General features: G+C 38.1%; 1 protein-coding gene across 1 annotated transcript; it reads right to left on the reverse strand.

Moving 5' to 3' along the window:
• Nucleotides 1–14,160: 14,160 nt before the first annotated feature.
• On the reverse strand, nt 14,161–19,884 carry LOC124357784. Its single transcript, XM_046809838.1, has 2 exons — nt 19,485–19,884; nt 14,161–15,709 (listed from the first exon to the last, which is right to left on the reverse strand). Exons 1-2 carry the CDS (start codon nt 19,515–19,517, stop codon nt 14,360–14,362), a joined length of 1,383 nt encoding a protein of 460 aa, XP_046665794.1. The 5' UTR covers nt 19,518–19,884; the 3' UTR covers nt 14,161–14,359.
• Between the last annotated feature and the right edge of the window lie 3,294 nt (nt 19,885–23,178).

A 23,178-nucleotide genomic window follows, 5' to 3' on the forward strand; every position in this document is an offset into this window, starting at 1 on the left:
TCAGTGTTCTAAATTATTTTTTCTCACACTGTCTCTGATTGAATCAAACTCTTTTCAAATGTATTGTAAAATGTGAAAAGTATAGGGGAACCCGGGGCGGAATGGGGTAGCGGGGCAGAATGAAGATGTAGATTTTTGAGGTCAAGCACGTGCTTCTACCTAGCGGCAATCACTGTAACTAGATCACGCCACTTCGGCTCGACACCGGCAGCCATGTTTAGTTAGTTTCGTTGATGTTTGCGGAGTGAGTGTGCTGATGATAGTTTTCGTGCTTCTGCGTTGCAAATTTGATCGGTATTGGAACCAAGGTAAGGTCAATTTACAGCTTTTAAGCTCAACTATCATTAGTGGATACTTGAAGTACATTTAATTAGCTTATGTTACGTGTAGTAGAATGTTTCTTTACACATCGTTTTTGAGTCACCATACCTCCATAACCTAAAACATATCACTGGGGCGGAACGGGGTGGGGCAGAACGGGGAAGTACCCCGTTCTGCCCCATACTCATTTTTATTGGTGACCATATTACTTAGGCTATTTTTTATATTTCAGATGGTTCGAGACTATAAAAGAAAAACGGATAGACAATCATGGTCCTACGAGTCTATGAATAACGCAGTTGATGCAGTTATTTCCGGCCAATTCGGTTACAAAAAGTCGTCTCAACAGTTCAATGTGCCCCAATCAACTTTGGAAAGATATGTAAAAAAAAGAAAGAAAACCCTGACTATAAAATTAATAAATCAGCAGGAAAATTTCAAAAAGTATTTAGTGATGAGCAGGAACAAGAGCTAGTAACCTACTTAAAATCTATGGAGGCTAGGTTATTTGGTTTGTCAATGAAAGACTTGCGGGAATTAGCTTATCAATTAGCTGTAAGGAATGGCATTGGCCATAGATTTATGTATTCCACCGCATTGCTCCCAGAGGCTTCAGCCTCTTGATGTTGCATTTATGAACCCCTTAAGTCGATACTACAGCGAGGAGCTCCGAAAATGGCTTCGGAGCAATCCAGGAAAAGTGGTAACTTTATTCCAGATATCGACTATTTTTGGGGCAGCCTATATTCAATGCGCCAATATGAGAACTGCCATAAGTGCGTTTAAAGCTACAGGAATATGGCCTACTGATCCCTCCATCTTCAAAGAGGAAGATTTTCTCCCAGCAGACGTAACCGACATTCCTGTTGAAATACCTCCTTCCCAAGAGGCTGTCTTATCACCAGGAGAAGAACTGATCCAAGGAGGCGAAGAACTTATCCAAGGAGGTGAAGATCTTAACCAAGGAGGTGAAGATCTTAACCAAGGAGGTGAAGAACTTATCCAAGAGCCTTCTCCGAACATTCCAGTTAAAAAATGCCAATCAGCAAGCTCAAATGATGTTGATGAAGTTTTTTGCACTGATAAGGAGCAAACACCGGCAAAGAAACCCCGGCTCAATGATGGATTGAGTGTCCCTGGATGCTCTCATTGGGTAGATGGTAACCAGGCCTCTCAATTAGGGGAAACATCCAAATTTGTAGTCTCACCCGAAGTTGTGATGCCAATTCCAAAAGTTAAGGCCACCACAAAGAGGTCAAATCGGAAAAAAGGGAAGACTGCGATCTTAACAGAATCGCCATACAAAAGAGAACTTATGGAGGCTATAAATGAAAGGGAAGAAAAAAATCGTATCAAGCAAGAAAAAGCAAGAATGAGGTTGTTTAAGAAGGAGAACAAATCGAAGAGTAAGGAAACTAAAGAAAAAAACCTGAAGAAACTTGAAAAAAAGAAGGAGCAGAAAAATGAAGACAATGATGACAGTGATGATGATGATGATGCAGACTGTGCCTGTTTGTATTGTGGAGAGTTCTATTCAAAATCAGTAGAAGGGTGGGTATCGTGCTGTAGGTGCAAAAAGTGGGCTCACAATTCATGCGCAGGCATAGACAGTGAGGACGATGAAGCTGTATTGTTATGTGAATTATGTGACGATGAGGACTGAGAATAGGATTTGAAAACAATTGATGTTAGTTTAAGTAGCCTTAGGAAAAAAAGCTATGACAAAACACGTTTTAGTAGTTATAATTAACAATATACGTTTGGAGGGAAGTTTTTCAAAAATGTTGACATGTATTTAATGACCACCCCATTCTGCCCCGATACCCGGGGCAGAACGGGAAATTGTAATAGGTGTAATTTTCAAAATATAAAAAAAATTATTGATGTTTAGTTAAGATATGAATATTTTCTTGTTGTGTGCTAATGTTCAATAAACATGTATAAAATATTTCAGCCTTTTTAATCAACCCTTTTTACATGAAAAAAATATATATTTACTAAGTACCCCATTCCGCCCCGGGTTCCCCTAATTGGTTTTGGGTTGAAATTTTGGTGAAATATAAACTTTTGTATGATCTAAAACCCAAACTACCATTATTTTGTTTGTTGTTCTTATTGATCTTGTATGAGTCCCATGAATTTTTGATGAATTTTTCACAAAAATATACACAACTGAGTAATAGTTTTGAGCTTTAAAAATGGTACAGTAAGTATTAAAGTATGTAGTACGTAAAATATAAAAATCTTACAAGTTATAGACCTAATTGATTAAGAAAATCTTTTTAAATCAAAATGTAAACTCCTGAGCTGTAAGTGGTGAACTATGAGTGTTTTTATGTCAAAGTACAGAAAAGTATATAAACTCTTAACCCTTAACAGTCACTGGGCAGCAAACCCCTTCATGGTCTAGCAGAAATTAATTTTTACAAAATTAGAAACTTTAAACTAATAAATAGTACTTAAAAGTGATTTTACAGTGTTCCAAACGGTAGACTTGGGTTATTTTAGATTAACTTGACTAAAAAGTTAATTTTATCTTGCAAAGATGAATAATAGGGAGGGCGAAAATGAAGAAGATTTTCATGAAGAACAAGAAGTTCAAAGCAAGAAAAGGCAAAGAACGCCGTCTCAATGAAAAAGGAATAAAACTAAAGTTGCTCGACTCAAAGGAGAAGAATATGAAGATTACAGAGGTCGGCTCGTACCAAAACTGGCAGAAGGTCAACTTTGCAGGTAGGGCTAAAATGATTGACTACTTACTTTATTTTTTAAGTTTAATGATATTTATATGGTCTGTATTACCCACGGCAAAGTTTAATTTTTATTCATGGCAAGTTTTCTAGTAGGCTATATACTTTCCGTCCGAGCCTATTAGTCAGGGCCTAAGCATATTTATTTATTTATTTATTTATTTATTTCCAACGGACATACTCCATTTTTACATTCAAGATCCATAATTCAAGATCAATAATTACAACTTAACCTAAACCAAAAAATTACCTCAACAAAAACATGTGAATGACTGAAAGGAAATATTACATAATACTCTAATGCAAGGCATGATATGTGCTAGAATAAAAACGTATTTAAATGTTTTAAAAACTATAACAATACCATAATGAGAGAACGCAACAATAAATAAATTATAACAATAGAAATAACATAATAACAGAAATAACTTAATAACAGTAACAACAGAAAAAACATAATAAACTATAAAATAATATAACAGGGATATTCGTAACAGTGTTTCAAAACAGCAGACAGTAAAAATAACAATGGTAAATAGACAAACTATGACATACAATAAACCGAGAAAATGAACAAACATAGACATTAAAGTGGAGGCATTTACGTTGGCAGCACTGCACCTTTCACTTTCCACTTCAATGATCTCACGCCATCATGGAACAGGTCGACAGTTATAGGCAGGTTGTTGCCGGCCCTCTGCAGGCGAGCCACCGTGCTGTTTGCTGCATAGTTTGTGCCATAGTGTTGCCTGATGAAGAGGTCATTGGAACGAGTGCTGGATGGTGTCTTGAAATTGAGGAGTTGAAGGACGTCCGGGCAAACCATCTCACCGTTCACCAACTTATGGATGTGAAGATAAAATTAACTTTTTAGTCAAGTTAATCTAAAATAACCCAAGTCTACCGTTTGGAACACTGTAAAATCACTTTTAAGTACTATTTATTAGTTTAAAGTTTCTAATTTTGTAAAAATTAATTTCTGCTAGACCATGAAGGGGTTTGCTGCCCAGTGACTGTTAAGGGTTAAGAGTTTATATACTTTTCTGTACTTTGACATAAAAACACTCATAGTTCACCACTTACAGCTCAGGAGTTTACATTTTGATTTAAAAAGATTTTCTTAATCAATTAGGTCTATAACTTGTAAGATTTTTATATTTTACGTACTACATACTTTAATACTTACTGTACCATTTTTAAAGCTCAAAACTATTACTCAGTTGTGTATATTTTTGTGAAAAATTCATCAAAAATTCATGGGACTCATACAAGATCAATAAGAACAACAAACAAAATAATGGTAGTTTTGGTTTTAGATCATACAAAAGTTTATATTTCACCAAAATTTCAACCCAAAACCAATTAGGGGAACCCGGGGCGGAATGGGGTACTTAGTAAATATATATTTTTTTCATGTAAAAAGGGTTGATTAAAAAGGCTGAAATATTTTATACATGTTTATTGAACATTAGCACACAACAAGAAAATATTCATATCTTAACTAAACATCAATAATTTTTTTTATATTTTGAAAATTACACCTATTACAATTTCCCGTTCTGCCCCGGGTATCGGGGCAGAATGGGGTGGTCATTAAATACATGTCAACATTTTTGAAAAACTTCCCTCCAAACGTATATTGTTAATTATAACTACTAAAACGTGTTTTGTCATAGCTTTTTTTCCTAAGGCTACTTAAACTAACATCAATTGTTTTCAAATCCTATTCTCAGTCCTCATCGTCACATAATTCACATAACAATACAGCTTCATCGTCCTCACTGTCTATGCCTGCGCATGAATTGTGAGCCCACTTTTTGCACCTACAGCACGATACCCACCCTTCTACTGATTTTGAATAGAACTCTCCACAATACAAACAGGCACAGTCTGCATCATCATCATCATCACTGTCATCATTGTCTTCATTTTTCTGCTCCTTCTTTTTTTCAAGTTTCTTCAGGTTTTTTTCTTTAGTTTCCTTACTCTTCGATTTGTTCTCCTTCTTAAACAACCTCATTCTTGCTTTTTCTTGCTTGATACGATTTTTTTCTTCCCTTTCATTTATAGCCTCCATAAGTTCTCTTTTGTATGGCGATTCTGTTAAGATCGCAGTCTTCCCTTTTTTCCGATTTGACCTCTTTGTGGTGGCCTTAACTTTTGGAATTGGCATCACAACTTCGGGTGAGACTACAAATTTGGATGTTTCCCCTAATTGAGAGGCCTGGTTACCATCTACCCAATGAGAGCATCCAGGGACACTCAATCCATCATTGAGCCGGGGTTTCTTTGCCGGTGTTTGCTCCTTATCAGTGCAAAAAACTTCATCAACATCATTTGAGCTTGCTGATTGGCATTTTTTAACTGGAATGTTCGGAGAAGGCTCTTGGATAAGTTCTTCACCTCCTTGGTTAAGATCTTCACCTCCTTGGTTAAGATCTTCACCTCCTTGGATAAGTTCTTCGCCTCCTTGGATCAGTTCTTCGCGTTGAGCGGTAACATGGGCTTTTATGGGAGGGAGAAATTCCCTCGTTGTGCGGGAGAAATTCCCTCATCACACTTTTATCCTATCAAAATGTTTCCAAATTCTATCGAAATTATCGTGTTTTTTCGGTAAAATCGGTGATTTGGTGGGTCGTCACACTCTTATGCTCACTACGTGAGGGAGAAACGAGGGACGGAGGGAATTCCAATATGGCGCGCGTTGGGCGGGAACCAAATAAAATCCAATATGGCGGCACCCATGAGTCACGTGATCTAAAAAAAATCGAATATGGCGGCGCCTATGTAACCTTTTTTTCGGCGCCTTTTTTTTCTGTCAACATAACCTCATTTTTTTTCTTGGCGGGAACCAAGAAAATTCCAAGTACGGCAACTACACACACCTCTTTTTTTGCACCGGTGGCGGGAATTTAAAATAAAACGACTTAATAAAGATAAGTTTTTTATTAAACTAACTAAATATAAACTAAGTAATCACAGTAGTGGGTCACCGCCTGCGGACAGTAGCCTCCGGTCCCTTGCGGTTACCTGTAAAAAAACAGACATGTAACGGTACAGCTGCAACCGCAAATGTCAAGCCTTCCTATTAGTAGGAATAAGCTCGTCTCCGATTGGTCCAAAATAGCCGCTAAGCACCCTGATTGGTCGGTGTTCTACCAGGGGCGGTTTCCAGGGCTGATTTTCAGGGGGGCTATCTTGTTTTTATGTAGCTTATTGGTCATTGAAAAGTCCTCTTTTATGCTGTATTGCTGTAAACCACAATTTTAATTCACAGAGAAATTTTCGCTACGTCAAAGTCCATGTAAATCAAGAAAAACCTGAAAAATGTTTAATTCTAACATTTTAAAATTTGTAATTTTAAAGCAATTTAAAGTCAAAGAGGTTTAACACGTTCACGACGACGTGACCCACCGGTGGGTCACGGGCCCATTCGTAAAGGACGACGTGACCCACCGGTGGGTCACGACGGTCGTTACAAATGGACGTCGTGACCCACCGGTGAGTCACGTAACAACAATGCGTTTCTATATGGCTGTAGATTTTATACAGTCAAAGAATTGGCCGTTTTAATGTTAACCACGTCCACCAGGAAGATTGTGGGAACATGTAGGTATATCAGGAACACGTTTAACTAACACAGTGATATTATAGGATTTAAAAATATAAACACTAGTATTTTTCATGTTGCCTATATGGACAACGGTTTATTATAAAATGCAGCATGTGTAATATCAGAACATGGATTTAAAAAACGTTATTAACTTTGAAAAACATAGTAAAGATATATAACTATATAGCAAACAATGCAAGAGTGAGTAATGTTTTTTACAAATTTACTTGTGCTTAGAGTAAAACATAAGATACACATAGAAGGAGAATTAGGACAATCATTGCAAAATGTAGTGACTTTTCTTGCTTTCTTCCTCGCCTCACTAGTTTCCAAGTCTGTCGGCCAGTTCACTATAACACGGCAGACATCTTTTGCGAGAAGTCCGGGCAGGTCCTTCCCGCTGAGATAGTTTGTGGGTCAACAAAGGCCGCCTTCTTACTTCTCCATCTGGTGCACGCAGAGCCGGTGTTTTGTATTCTGTTGGTCATTGGGCTAGCAATCATTTTACTTATAAGTGCTAACCGGAAGCCTAACATGTCCATATGGTCCTTTTTAGGTTTAACCGTGGTTGTATACTACAAGTGAATTAACCACGCATGTGCCAAGAAGAAGCTCAAATGCTACTTTCATGTACCACCGAATGGTTTTTTCTGAGAGGGGTATAATACGACGACAGCTGGTCAGAAACATCAACTCCCTTTTTTGAACATTAGCACACAACAAGAAAATATTCATATCTTAACTAAACATCAATAATTTTTTTTTATATTTTGAAAATTACACCTATTACAATTTCCCGTTCTGCCCCGGGTATCGGGGCAGAATGGGGTGGTCATTAAATACATGTCAACATTTTTGAAAAACTTCCCTCCAAACGTATATTGTTAATTATAACTACTAAAACGTGTTTTGTCATAGCTTTTTTTCCTAAGGCTACTTAAACTAACATCAATTGTTTTTCAAATCCTATTCTCAGTCCTCATCGTCACATAATTCACATAACAATACAGCTTCATCGTCCTCACTGTCTATGCCTGCGCATGAATTGTGAGCCCACTTTTTGCACCTACAGCACGATACCCACCCTTCTACTGATTTTGAATAGAACTCTCCACAATACAAACAGGCACAGTCTGCATCATCATCATCATCACTGTCATCATTGTCTTCATTTTTCTGCTCCTTCTTCTTTTTTCAAGTTTCTTCAGGTTTTTTTCTTTAGTTTCCTTACTCTTTCGATTTGTTCTCCTTCTTAAACAACCTCATTCTTGCTTTTTTCCTTACTTGATACGATTTTTTTTCTTCCCTTTCATTTATAGCCTCCATAAGTTTCTCTTTTGTATGGCGATTCTGTTAAGATCGCAGTCTTCCCTTTTTTTCCGATTTGACCTCTTTGTGGTGGCCTTAACTTTTGGAATTGGCATCACAACTTCGGGTGAGACTACAAATTTGGATGTTTCCCCTAATTGAGAGGCCTGGTTACCATCTACCCAATGAGAGCATCCAGGGACACTCAATCCATCATTGAGCCGGGGTTTCTTTGCCGGTGTTTGCTCCTTATCAGTGCAAAAAACTTCATCAACATCATTTGAGCTTGCTGATTGGCATTTTTTAACTGGAATGTTCGGAGAAGGCTCTTGGATAAGTTCTTCACCTCCTTGGTTAAGATCTTCACCTCCTTGGTTAAGATCTTCACCTCCTTGGATAAGTTCTTCGCCTCCTTGGATCAGTTCTTCTCCTGGTGATAAGACAGCCTCTTGGGAAGGAGGTATTTCAACAGGAATGTCGGTTACGTCTGCTGGGAGAAAATCTTCCTCTTTGAAGATGGAGGGATCAGTAGGCCATATTCCTGTAGCTTTAAACGCACTTATGGCAGTTCTCATATTGGCGCATTGAATATAGGCTGCCCCAAAAATAGTCGATATCTGGAATAAAGTTACCACTTTTCCTGGATTGCTCCGAAGCCATTTTCGGAGCTCCTCGCTGTAGTATCGACTTAAGGGGTTCATAAATGCAACATCAAGAGGCTGAAGCCTCTGGGAGCAATGCGGTGGAATACATAAATCTATGGCCAATGCCATTCCTTACAGCTAATTGATAAGCTAATTCCCGCAAGTCTTTCATTGACAAACCAAATAACCTAGCCTCCATAGATTTTAAGTAGGTTACTAGCTCTTGTTCCTGCTCATCACTAAATACTTTTTGAAATTTTCCTGCTGATTTATTAATTTTATAGTCAGGGTTTTCTTTCTTTTTTTTACATATCTTTCCAAAGTTGATTGGGGCACATTGAACTGTTGAGACGACTTTTTGTAACCGAATTGGCCGGAAATAACTGCATCAACTGCGTTATTCATAGACTCGTAGGACCATGATTGTCTATCCGTTTTTCTTTTATAGTCTCGAACCATCTGAAATATAAAAAATAGCCTAAGTAATATGGTCACCAATAAAAATGAGTATGGGGCAGAACGGGGTACTTCCCCGTTCTGCCCCACCCCGTTCCGCCCCAGTGATATGTTTTAGGTTATGGAGGTATGGTGACTCAAAAACGATGTGTAAAGAAACATTCTACTACACGTAACATAAGCTAATTAAATGTACTTCAAGTATCCACTAATGATAGTTGAGCTTAAAAGCTGTAAATTGACCTTACCTTGGTTCCAATACCGATCAAATTTGCAACGCAGAAGCACGAAAACTATCATCAGCACACTCACTCCGCAAACATCAACGAAACTAACTAAACATGGCTGCCGGTGTCGAGCCGAAGTGGCGTGATCTAGTTACAGTGATTGCCGCTAGGTAGAAGCACGTGCTTGACCTCAAAAATCTACATCTTCATTCTGCCCCGCTACCCCATTCCGCCCCGGGTTCCCCTATACTTTTCACATTTTACAATACATTTGAAAAGAGTTTGATTCAATCAGAGACAGTGTGAGAAAAAATAATTTAGAACACTGAATGAGTGCGGTTCTAAACAATAAAATTATTATTCTTCCTCTATAACAGCTGATTTCTTCCAAATTAATAGAAATAAACAAGCTTGCCAACTAAACAGAGTTCAATTGTACTGTGATTGACGATAACAACAGATGTTTTATTAATGATTCCCTGCAAAAAGGACTTCAGTCACGGACTGAAAACCTTTTTGCAGGGAATATTAAATAATGCCCTACTGTTTAAAGCATATGGTATAATGTGACTGAAGCCCTTTCTGCACGGACCCATTCACTTGGTCTAGAACTGGGAGGTTAGTCATCTGTACAGACTCCCTCAGCAGCTTACATGGTATTAATGATATGTACTCAGTAGACCTCCCCCGCGTTGAGCGGTAACATGGGCTTTTATGGGAGGGAGAAATTCCCTCGTGTGCGGGAGAAATTCCCTCATCACACTTTTATCCTATCAAAATGTTCCAAATTCTATCGAAATTATCGTGTTTTTCGGTAAAATCGGTGATTTGGTGGGTCGTCACACTCTTATGCTCACTACGTGAGGGAGAAACGAGGGACGGAGGGAATTCCAATATGGCGCGCGTTGGCGGGAACCAAATAAAATCCAATATGGCGGCACCCATGAGTCACGTGATCTAAAAAATCGAATATGGCGGCGCCTATGTAACCTTTTTTTCGGCGCCTTTTTTCTGTCAACATAACCTCATTTTTTCTTGGCGGGAACCAAGAAAATTCCAAGTACGGCAACTACACACACTCTTTTTTTGCACCGGTGGCGGGAATTTAAAATAAAACGACTTAATAAAGATAAGTTTTTTATTAAACTAACTAAATATAAACTAAGTAATCACAGTAGTGGTCACCGCCTGCGGACAGTAGCCTCCGGGTCCCTTGCGGTTACCTGTAAAAAAACAGACATGTAACGGTACAGCTGCAACCGCAATGTCAAGCCTTCCTATTAGTAGGAATAAGCTCGTCTCCGATTGGTCCAAAATAGCCGCTAAGCACCCTGATTGGTCGGTGTTCTACCAGGGGCGGTTCCAGGGCTGATTTTCAGGGGGGGCTATCTTGTTTTTATGTAGCTTATTGGTCATTGAAAAGTCCTCTTTTATGCTGTATTGCTGTAACCACAATTTTAATTCACAGAGAAATTTTCGCTACGTCAAAGTCCATGTAAATCAAGAAAAACCTGAAAAATGTTTAATTCTAACATTTTAAAATTGTAATTTTAAGCAATTTAAAGTCAAAGAGGTTTAACACGTTCACGACGACGTGACCCACCGGTGGGTCACGGGCCCATTCGTAAAGGACGACGTGACCCACCGGTGGGTCACGACGGTCGTTACAAATGGACGTCGTGACCCACCGGTGAGTCACGTAACAATGCGTTTCTATATGGCTGTAGATTTTATACAGTCAAAGAATTGGCCGTTTAATGTTAACCACGTCCACCAGGAAGATTGTGGGAACATGTAGGTATATCAGGAACACGTTTACTAACACAGTGATATTATAGGATTTAAAAATATAAACACTAGTATTTTTCATGTTGCCTATATGGACAACGGTTTATTATAAAATGCAGCATGTGTAATATCAGAACATGGATTTAAAAAACGTTATTAACTTTGAAAAACATAGTAAGATATATAACTATATGGCAAACAATGCAAGAGTGAGTAATGTTTTTACAATTTACTTGTGCTTAGAGTTAAAACATAAGATACACATAGAAGGAGAATTAGGACAATCATTGCAAAATGTAGTGACTTTTCTTGCTTTCTTCCTCGCCTCACTAGTTCCAAGTCTGTCGGCCAGTTCACTATAACACGGCAGACATCTTTTGCGAGAAGTCCGGGCAGGTCCTTCCCGCTGAGATAGTTTGTGGGTCAACAAAGGCCGCCTTCTTACTTCTCCATCTGGTGCACGCAGAGCCGGTGTTTGTATTCTGTTGGTCATTGGGCTAGCAATCATTTTACTTATAAGTGCTAACCGGAAGCCTAACATGTCCATATGGTCCTTTTTAGGTTTACCGTGGTTGTATACTACAAGTGAATTAACCACGCATGTGCCAAGAAGAAGCTCAAATGCTACTTTCATGTACCACCGAATGGTTTTTCTGAGAGGGGTATAATACGACGACAGCTGGTCAGAAACATCAACTCCCTTTTTGGCTCCATTGTATGCCAGCACTGCCGACGGCTTTAAAATAGGTTGTCCTTTGCTATTTTTTCTACCAGTGTCTTTTAAAATCCCTTGGTCTTCTGCACGGGTAGAAATCATGAGGACACGCCTTTTATCTTTCCAGAGTATAACTTTGACTCCCCTTTCGTTTTGAAGAGCAGATACTTCGCCTCTTTTGATATTTTTCTTGACGAGCTCTTTTGGATTATTGACCCTGTCTGCACGAAGGGTGCCACATAAGTATGTTCTTTTGTGGAGAAGAAATTCTGCGAGAGGAACAGAATTATAGAAGTTGTCGGCAAATATAGTGCGACCCTGAAGCAACAAATCAGAAGCTAACAGAAGTATTATTTTCTGGGCATGTCCTTCATTCCCTGTAATATCATTTGTACCTGCATAAATTTTACAATTGTACGTGTATGCTTCACCAGAACACAACTTGTACACTTTGATTCCATACTTGTGTGTCTTGTTGGGGTTGTATTGCCTAAAATGAAGGCGCCCACGCCAAGGCACCATTGTTTCGTCGATGACAATGTTTTCTCCTGGCTTCATAACTGATTGAAAATTTTTTTTCAGCATATCAACAATTTTCTTAATTTTGGCAAGCCTTGGCTCTGTTTCTGCTACTTCCTCATTATTAGAAAAATGGAGGCATTTGAGAATTGCCTCAAAACGGTCCCTTTTCAAGGTTTTTTTAATTACTTCATTTTCAAAAAGTTTATTCTTGGACCAATACAGTCTGAGTTGTGGAAGAGGGCATATTCCCATTATCAAAATGATTCCAAAAAACTTCATAATTTCTATCTCGTCACAGTCTAACCAGTTTCTCATTAGAGATCGTCTTCTTACCTCATGACTTGATAAGTAATTACGAGCGTTCCTGTTGGTTTCAGTTACTATTAACTGTAAAACCTCATCAATAAAAAACTGCCTGTAAACTGTCATGGGATCGCTTCTATCAAAGTCATACATCAAACCCTCTTCTCCAGTGAAAGGGAAATCCCTCTCAGTTAATGTACAGTCACTCCAGTTATCACTACCAGTAGCTTCATCAACTGCAGGAGATGTAGTACGTGATGGTTCAGGTTCGTTGGTATTAGGCCTGCCATTGTTTTGAATACCTACATCATTTGCATTATCCACAGTAGATTCATTAGATGCAGGAGATATAGTATGTGATGGTCCAGGTCGGTTATCATTAGCCTGACCATAGTTTTGAATACTGGCACCTAAACTATTTACAGTGTTTACACAATTACTTACAGAGGACAATAGTGCAGTTGTATTTATCGTTTCATCTTCGTCCTCCGTAACTTCATCTTCTGATTCACTATTCACAGAATCCGATGGAACATACTCACTTCCAGAGTATTGAAGTTCACTAAGTTCTGAAATGTCAGAGAACAACGCGTCTTCTATATCACAGTCATCCATTTTTACCAGTCACTTTGCACCTACAATGTTCACAAACGAAAATAAATGTAAACGATGTGAGACCACGAAGTACAACTGGTGTAAGTGAGGTTAGAACAAATAAATTACATTGTAAACAAATGGAGCAAAACGATTGGCTCACGTGTTATTTGGCGCCAAGCAGTCTGGCTGAGCACGAAACGGAGCGCGGAACACGTGGGCTATGAGAACAGCTGAAATACAGCGTGACTCACCGGTGGGTCACGACGCGCCTTTGTAATACAGTATTTAGAATACCCACCGGTGGGTCACGCAAAAAATTTTTGAAAATCATATGTTTGCAATAATATTTTTAGTTTTCAATGACGCATGGCCTTTTATATAGTCATAACAGGCCTCTTTGTGCGAAAATCTCAATTTCGTCCACAGGTCATACTATACCTAAAATGGCGTCGTCATATTAGAAACTGCAGTAAATATTGGTCGTCGTGAACGTGTTAATATTCTAACGTAAATTGGATGGTTACAGAGAAACTGCTACTGTTTACTGAAAACAAGTTTATTGTGTACAAGATGGCTTTTAAAACAAATACTGGTTCAAAATACAAAACTTATAACACAAACTCAAGCCTTCTTGCACCTTTCTTTGCAAATCGTTCTATTATTTTATCTGTGTCCACTTGAAGATGCCTGTGAACGTGAAGCATGCAAAGGCCCGTGAGACGTGTTTCTCCCATTCTTGATCTCAGCCAAGTCTTTACTCTTCTTAAAGTGGAGAAAGTCTTTTCTGCCGAAGCCACACTGACTGGAAATAAAATAATAAAATCACTCATGGAACTGAAATAGTTATTATAAAATATAGACTACATATTAATTTTAATGAATTTACTTATTTTGTGTTCATGAATGAAAAATTACTATTACTTGCTTGTGTGTTACATTTATATTTATTTAAGTTAAACTTGGAAAACAATTTTATTCTTAGGTTAGTTCTTATAGTATACTCTTCAGGTAATACAGTACCCATTCTGTGTGCTTTTCCATTTAAACCCACATATCTAAAGTATGTAAAGTCACCCAGCCAGCCCATACCTATATGACTAATTTTATTTATTAATTTACGTACCTGGAAGTGTGGCCAAGATTTTGAGAACATCATGGATAATTGGAAATATATTTGGGTCACAGGAGTCTAACACTTTCAATATATCTTCAGGGAGTTTTACATTTTGCTCTTTCTCCTTCTTCATCTTCCAGTGATTTTTCCACAGGTCCACTTCACCTTCAAACTGAATTTCATTACTTAGGGTATCTCCATCACCGATAATAGGTGCAAACTGTTCGAAACCTTTTTTTAAATTGACAATGAGATCATTTTTTTCTCTGGCATCCTCAACTATATTGGTGGGAATTATTCCTCGTAGGCCAAAACATTCCAGTGAGCTATAACTTAACCTGGATGTTAAGTCAGCACAAACATTATCAAGAAGAGGTATATAAATAGATCGTCTGTAGTACTCTTCTACGTCTCCTGGGTGATTTGATCTCTTAGTTTGACTGCCCGTACGTCTTGGTAACTTCAATTCAACATCCAGCTCCTCTGCTAGCGCTTTGGTTTCAAAAAATATTTGTTTGAATATATCATCACATTTAATCCTTCTTTCTTTTAATGTTGCCATGGTGTTGGTGACTGCGGTAGATGCCCGGTTAGTGTCAAGTGATGGTGTTTGTAGAAGTCGACTGAGCGGCAATGAGACTTTTAGAACGTCAATCAATGACATCATTGATATTACAAACTCAGCCGTGCATAAAGAGTTGAGCAAAGTCGCCTGCACGCATATTTTATGATAAGCCGTGTTTTCATGTGTTTGTATGAAGCCGTCTTTACCCAATAGCTTGGCATATGAAGTCAAGGGTTGGGTTACAAGGTTCTGAGCTAACATCCCTTTATTGTGCCCACACTTTTTATCGGAAAACAAAACGCAGAACTTACAAAATAACCCCTTTTTAACGTCGGAAAAAACTAGCCAATTTCTTTGTTCCAGGTGTTGATGACCTAAGTAACGTTTTACTTCCTTGCCATTTTTAGTGTGAATTGAATGTGGGAATTCATATGATTTGGGCGGTGTCCAATGTCGTTCTAACAATTGACACTTTGTAAATTCATCTGTCTTTTTATTCACAAAAAGCCCTATGTCATTGGCACAACTACCATCTCTACCTAATTCTAGGGATGTATTTTGGTTTTCATTGTGCTCTTCAGTGTTCACAATAGTGGTGTTGTTAGATGCAGCATCGGTAAGAGAAATTGATAAAGTATTTATGCATGAGTCAGGATCAGGTTGTGATGAAGATGTATTAGTCTTTTTTACACGTGGTTCATTGTCGTCTGTTATTTTCTCAACTTTTTGAAAATATGAACTAATAATTGATTTTGGATTCGGTCGTTTTCGATTATTTTGAGATGCCTGAAACAATTAGGAAGTTATTACTTATCATTTAAAAATTAAGGTTGAGTATTTATTTTAAAGCCAAGCGCCTGTCTCGTGATTTTGTTATTTGTTTATAGTTCCTTTCCTAACCTAGGCAAGACCGTATTATGCTTCCAAATAGTTACCGGTACGTATTCACTAATTAGTTATTATATTTTACCTTTAAACATAGAAAAGTCTTAATAAAATTGTACTTATACTTGAGATGAGAGATTGTCCCGACTCCCGACGGGATTCGAACTGGGCCACTTCATGATAGGTATTCCAAAAAGCTACTGCTTATTTAGCAACGCCACGGAATACATATATTGAAACATTGTGCAAAAATAAATTCCACGATAATGAATTGTCAAAAATATGGGTCTGAAGATGCTCATTCCACAAAATTGAATAATATATCCATATTAATTTACATAGGTCAGCAACTTTAAATATGTAAAGGGCCAAAAGAATATAGCTTTAGAAAAAAGTCGAATGTAGATGAAAATTTGTTTTCATTTTGGCGTTATTTGTTGAATGCTGTTTTTGTCAAATACAAGAACAAATTCTGAATTTTTTTATCTTATAGTCAGGTTGTTTCCAAGGGATATTAAATACTTGAAAATAAACACATAGTGGCGCGCGTTTCTGGCGTCTTTCCGTTTTTTAGTCATTAAATTCAATTTAAAAGAAATAAATATGTGATTATGTGCACCTATTTCTTTTACAAAGAAGAAGTATAGAGGAAAGTGCCCAAATTCGGACCCCCATTTTGTTTTTATATTATAAAATATATAAATTATTGAAAAAACCTGTTTTAAAACTATGTAATATTTACTTTACTATGTCGTGTACTATTTGTAATTTATTTATGCCAAAATATATATAAGTTACAGGAGTAAATACAAAAATTTGTAAACCTTACACTTCAGTGAATTTCAAAAAGGTTGCCTAAAACTGGACCCCTGGGTAAAATGACAAAAAAAACTTAATTTACTGAACTAGGAAAGGGAATAAAACTGAAAATCAATTGCAAAACGGTTTGACAGAAAAGTTTTTTTTTATTTGAACATTTTTTTAAAACGTAGAAAATTGAAAATGTGAAAATTCAAGGTTGGGAAAATGTACATTGGGTTCAGTGAATAGGTTGTAGATTATTAAAGGCAAAAATCACAGATATAAATGTCCTTATCAGCTCCTGCGCAATCTACATGGGCCCACATAGAACACATGATACACATTACCCAGAGTTCTCCTTTATTGTCCTCTGAAAACTTTCTGTCGCAAAACATACAAGCCGCGTCGTCTTCTTTGGCTGGAATTACACCAGGAGGTACCCTCGAGTTCTGAATTTCCGGATGAGACACTCTCATCTGCTTCACTACTGCCGGATACTTTTTCATCCCGTTCATCAAAAGAAAGACGTTTCTTAACCAGTTGTTTTCCTTTCTTCCGGTTCCCCCGACATCCTCCAGTAATACGGTTCTTTGCCTTTTGCTGTGCTTCCTTCTCTTCTTTAGCTTTTTTTGGCCTCCTCTAATTGAGTTTTATAAGGAGTAGAAGTAATGACTGTAGACTTGCAGGCTTTTCGTCCTCTATTTGACGTTTCTTTTTCTTGACTTGTGGAAGTGGGGTTATGTCAAATGGGCTGATCTGACAAGATGTGGCAGGGCTCATCTCGAGTTCTTCATCCGGCAAAGGAAGATAACCAACTACTGAACTTGTTGATGCTGATGGCCTATTTAAATCGATCTCTTGAAAACCACCTTGTTCATTCGAAGTACTTTGGTTCTGATTTATTGGTGGGCTTAGGTTTGTGCCTTTAGGTTTATTTTTCTTCAATACAGCTTCATAAAAAGAGGAATCTCTTTGTTTTGTTAGCTTCTTCTATGTATTCAGCGTCCGAGAATATTGTTTTGTTCAATGGCCATATCCCAGTTACTTTAAAACCATTGATCGCTACTTCAGCTCTCTCTGACATTTGATGTAAGCTTTACCAAATAACTCCATCACATCAAACGCGGTGACAGGACGTTGGTTAATTCTGAGCCACTGTCTTATTTCATCACTGTAATGGATTTTCAGAGGACCCATGAAGGTCTTGTCCAACGGCTGGAGTTTATGAGAGCAGTGGGGAGGCAGAGAAAGAATGGTCACATGATTTTCTTTTGCCAGGTCAATTAAATCTATGTTTTGGGGTGTGGCTAAAGTGCCCATCCAGCAACAAGAGCACAGGTTTTCTTTGGTGGGATTGGAGAACTTAATGAAATGTCGAAACCACTCTGTGAAAGAATTTGTCTGAATCCATCCTGAAGGATGTGTGGAAAAGATAGTTCCAGCTTGGAGCTCCTTTTGTAAGTTGTTCACTCATGTTTTTTCTAGGGAAAACTACCAACGGGGGCACAAAAGAACCACTAGCACTCATGCAAGCTACAACAGTGATTAGGGCTCCACGCTCTCCTGAAGTCAAGGAAGCAACCTGTTTTTTCCCCCTTAGACCTACAACCTTTGCTACTTTTTGATTGAACAACGGTTATTCCGCTCTCGTCAACATTATAAATTCTATCAGGAGTAAATTTTTCCTTCTCATAAACTTCATCCAAAAGGCCAAAAAACATCTCAACATTTTCCTTGCTTAACCCAAGAGCCCTGCTATAAGAAGTCCCAGTTGGCTTTCTTTCTGATAACTTAGACTTGTGCCTTTGTAAGAAAAGACGTACCCATTTTTTTCCCTGCAATTTCATTTTTGAAAGGGTGTGCGATTTGATTTCTTTCTGCCAATTGGACAGCGATTCTTCGGAGATCAGCACGAAGTAAGACCAAAAAATGATGCCTCCATCGCAAGACAGTAAGTAACTAGCTCCTCTTCAATATCTTTACTCAAAAACAGTTGGCCTACCCCTCTTTACTTTTACTGCCTCTTCAGATGTGCCGTACTTAAACATTAGATAATCTTATAAGAGTAGTTTTGGGCACATTGAAGTGTTTACTAGCCTTTTTCCATCCCATATTTTTTTTTACGAACTGCGTCTATTGCTTTTATCATGTCAGATTCATTCCATTTTCGCTGGGCTATTTTCCCCATTCTTCTTTTTAATCTGAAAACAATACAATAAGGAAATATAATCTGGAAAAAATAACTAGGCCTATTTTTAAATAAAATATCACACGTTATGCAGGGGTCCAGTTTTAGGCAACTGTTGGGGTCCCGTTTTAGGCACCTCATTTCTGAATTTTTAAAACGCCATATTTAATTAAAAAAATATCCCATGGAAATAATTACATGGTTACGTGATTCCTTCAACATTACCATTTAAGAATATATAAGGGTTGTAAGGCTTACCTGTCACTTATCGCGTCCAACTAAAAAAAAACTGAGCACTCACAAAAACTTTTAGTATTGCAAAAACACGTAATGGCCGACTGTCAAGAAAGCAACTGGAGCAGGTGACGCTAGCGCTCTTCTACTTTGTGGTGGAACCTTGCACTAGTATTTAAACTGTTTGTTGCTAGGTTTTCAGCACTCATCAGAGACAATAACCATGGGGTCCACATTAAGGCAGGGGTCCGTATTTGGGTACTTTCCTCTATGAATATCGTGCACTCATACATGAGCATAAAATAAATGCATAAATATGAATTACTTTTGAGTTTGTTTTCCTCGTTTAATTTAAATGCAATACTACTTTGTAAATACACTATTTAGGCCTATAGTCTACACAATTACACATAAACAGTATAGCCTATAATATTTGTCTGTGTTCGTACTTACCATTTTTTTAGAACTGCAGATTAAACTAAACATTAAACAAACCAGTGGAGGCAACGAATACAGAAAACACAACACTATAAGTGTACAAGTCGGCGGATGAGTACAGACTACGTGATACGCGACGAGCGTGGGCCGTGAGTCACTACAATAACAAGATGACGGTTGGGAGGGGCGCGGCTGCACTGTTGCCAGATTTCTTTGTGTTCTCAAGGCGCCAACTAGATGCGAGTGCCTTTTGACCACTGAAACTGATTGTTAACTTAATACTATTTAAAAATAAATACTTTCTGTTTGACTCGTTTTTATACTAAAATAATTATTGTTAATTGATATGTACCAGTATTAGGATTCAATTTTGTTAGAACTTATAGATTATAGAAAATATTACACTAAGCTTTCCTAGTATTTCGGGGGGGGGGGCATGGCCCCCATGGCCCCTTCCCTGAAACCGCCCCTGTGTTCTACATAGTCAGCAGAGATTTTCCTCTTTCGTCAGTTTGTCAGTGAACGTTAAAGAGGTAAGACCTATGTCGCTCTGTTCCTTGATATTGCATAACATTGTGTAACATTATCATACATAGTGTTTCAATAATATCAAGACAGAATTTTCTTGAAATCGTTGCTAATTATTAATATAAATATAAAATAAATAAACATTATTTTATTTTACCTAGTTATCCAGATATTATTTTTAATACTCTACTGTAAATAATTTAATACTTACATATCTAACAATAGAATCTGTACAGTACGAACCTATTGAAGTGGACCCTGAGCCTGTATATATGGACATGGAACTAGATCCTGTAAAAGTACTAGGGAAATACGAGACTTATGTAAAAAGATATAGGGTGTACGGTACCAAGACCACGTTCAAATTTAACCCAGTACCAGACAATGTAAGTGAAATTGATTGGATAAGAACAGGATTTTCCAATTAGTTGATGAAATGAAAGCAGATTGCTCAGAATCTGACTATCTCGGTTTCACTCTCCAGAGTTTATATTTGAAAACCGAAGAGCCAGGTTATGTAGCGTTTCGGCCGGCTCATCAAGTCAATCACCATATATTTTGGGGTATCTTTGGGGGAATAGTTCAAAGTAATGCCGAATCCGTAAAGTCAGCTGATACGTTTAGAGTAGAGTGTACCAGAATTAACCTTCCTGTAGGTAGTGGTGGCCCAAGAAGGCCTGGCTTTTATAATAATTTTGAAGAAGAATGTAAAGCACGTAGAGGTATCGTAGTCATTAAGAATAGCGATAATTTGTGTCTATCGCGTGCGCTGGTAGTTGCCAAAGCCAACTCTAAAAAAGATCCCCAGTTTAAGGCTATACGTGAAGACAAATGTAAGAGGCAAACTTTTAAGGCCCAAAAACTGATGACCAAAACCGGTGTCCAAATTTCAGAACATGGAGCTGGAATCCCCGAACTTTCAAAATTCAAAGACCACCTGAAAAAGTACAACATTACAGTATACAATTACGATAGTAAGGGTCGAGACGTGTATTTTTCCGGTAATAACTCCAATGCTTAGTACAAAATAAATTTGCTGTACCATAACCATCACTACAATGTAATCACATCCCTCACTGCAGCCTTTATGTAAATTCTTCTGCGATGCATGCCATGTCCCTTACGACCATAAGGGTGAACAGAGGTGTTCTAATATCTGCCCTGCGTGCCAGACCATTTCTCCACCCTGTAAAGAGGACCATGAGGGAATTTTGTGCCCTGACTGTAACATGGTCATGAAAAATCAGATCTGTTTTGCGGCTCATAAAAGTGAACGTTGTAAGTCGGTGAAAAAATGCTTACAGTGCCATAGACTTGTGTTTTTGAAAAAACGAAAATCAAATAATTTGTGCGGAGAAGTGTTTTGTAAAATTTGTAACGAATTCATGCCCCCAAACCACCAATGCTACATGCGGGTTGACAGAAATAAACCAAAAACCAAAGACTTTCTTTTCATTTTCTTCGATTTAGAGACCCGTCAAGGCGAGCATATTGATGATAAAAGTATTCACAAGGCGAACCTTTGCGTTTCGCAGCAATTTTGTTGGAAATGCATTGATGGGGGAAATTGCCAAAATTGTACCTCCCGCACTCGTGTGTTTAGACAAGACCCGATCGTTCAGTTCATGGATTATGTAATGGATGAGAGAAAAAAATTCAAAAATGTTTGCGTTATGGCCCATAATGGGCAGGGTTTTGATTTTCAGTTTATTCTAAAATACGTTTTGGAACAAACAAAGTTCACTTCAGAGTTAATTATGCGAGGCACTAAAGTCATACTTATGGAGTTACACAATGTGCGATTTGTTGATTCGCTAAACTATTTCCCCATGGCCCTCTCTGCACTCCCAAAAGCCTTTGATCTCCCCCCGGAGAAGAAGAAGGGCTACTTCCCTCACCTGTTTACACATTGGCAAATCAAAATTACGTAGGCCCCATACCACCAAAGGAATACTATGGTCCTGAATCAATGTTTGAAAAGACTTACAAAGATTTTGAAAATTGGCACAGCGACCAACTTAACCAAAATGTAGTTTTTGACTTTCAAAAAGAGTTGGTCGAGTATTGTATTTCTGATGTAGAACTTTTAGCGCAAGAGTGTATTAAGTTTAGAAACATTTTCTTGAAAGAATGTAACGTAGACCCTTTCATGGAAGCAGTAACAATAGCGAGCAGTTGTAATTTGGTCTTTAGACGGAACTTCCTAAAACCAAACACTATTGGTCTAGTCCCAAAGAACGGATACCGTCTTGTGGACATTCAATCGCCTATTGCGTTACAGTGGCTCACTTGGGAGGAAGAACAGCGTAGTATTAACATTCAGCACCCGGGGAGGGGCAGAGAAGTTAAAATTGAGGGCCTAAAAGTTGACGGTTTTGATGGAGAACGAATCTATGAATTTCAGGGCTGTTATTTCCACGGGTGCCCCAAATGTTACAGATACGATAGGGAAGCACCCTTACCTGATGATCCCTCAGACTGCCTGCAATTAAGGTTCGAGAGAACCAAATCTAAAATGGCTTGACTCCGAGCATCTGACTATGAAGTAATTGAAATGTAGGAGTGTGAGTTCAAAAAACTAAAGACCGAACTCAAATTGGATTATCTAAATTCTCTCCCCATTCTAAACACACTCCCACTTAACCCCAGAGATGCCTTCTTCGGGGGCAGAACAGGCAATGCAAAATCCTATCACAAGTGCGGGGATGGGGAAACGATTCAATATGTAGACGTTTGCTCCTTGTACCCGTTTGTCAATAAGTTTTCGCCTTATGTTTTATCCCATCCAAAAATATATGTAGGGGACAAGGAGTGTAGAGAAAGAGGCATTGAGGCCGAAGGTCTGCTGAAATGTAAAGTATTGCCTCCACTAAATTTGTACCATCCCGTCCTTCCAGCACGTATGAATAATAAATTAATGTTTGTTTTATGCCGTACATGTGGTCTAGAAATGCTAAACACAGACTGTAACCATAACATCGAAGAAATAGCATTGACAGGGACATGGACAATGCAGGAAATACGCAAGGCTGTGGAAAAGGGATACCAAATTTTAGAAATGTACGAGCTGTGGGAGTATAAAATGATTACTTATGAAGATGGTGGTCTCTTCACAGAATTAGTTAACCCTAGAAAGGTACCGTTATTTTTTAATCTCTTATGTGTATTTATGCGTAATTTT

This window comes from Homalodisca vitripennis, chromosome 3, assembly GCF_021130785.1.
Source record: "Homalodisca vitripennis isolate AUS2020 chromosome 3, UT_GWSS_2.1, whole genome shotgun sequence".
NCBI lineage: Eukaryota > Metazoa > Arthropoda > Insecta > Hemiptera > Cicadellidae > Homalodisca > Homalodisca vitripennis.

What these genes read in the sequence shown, in the direction of transcription:
- LOC124357784 (XM_046809838.1), bottom strand. Translation starts at nt 19,517, where the DNA reads ATGTTTAGTTTAATCTGCAGTTCTAAAAAAATG. An exon ending in TCTGCAGTTCTAAAAAAATG is followed by an intron (nt 15,710 to 19,484) that starts GTAAGTACGAAC and finishes TAATTGTTTCAG; the next exon opens with GCATCTCAAAATAATCGAAA.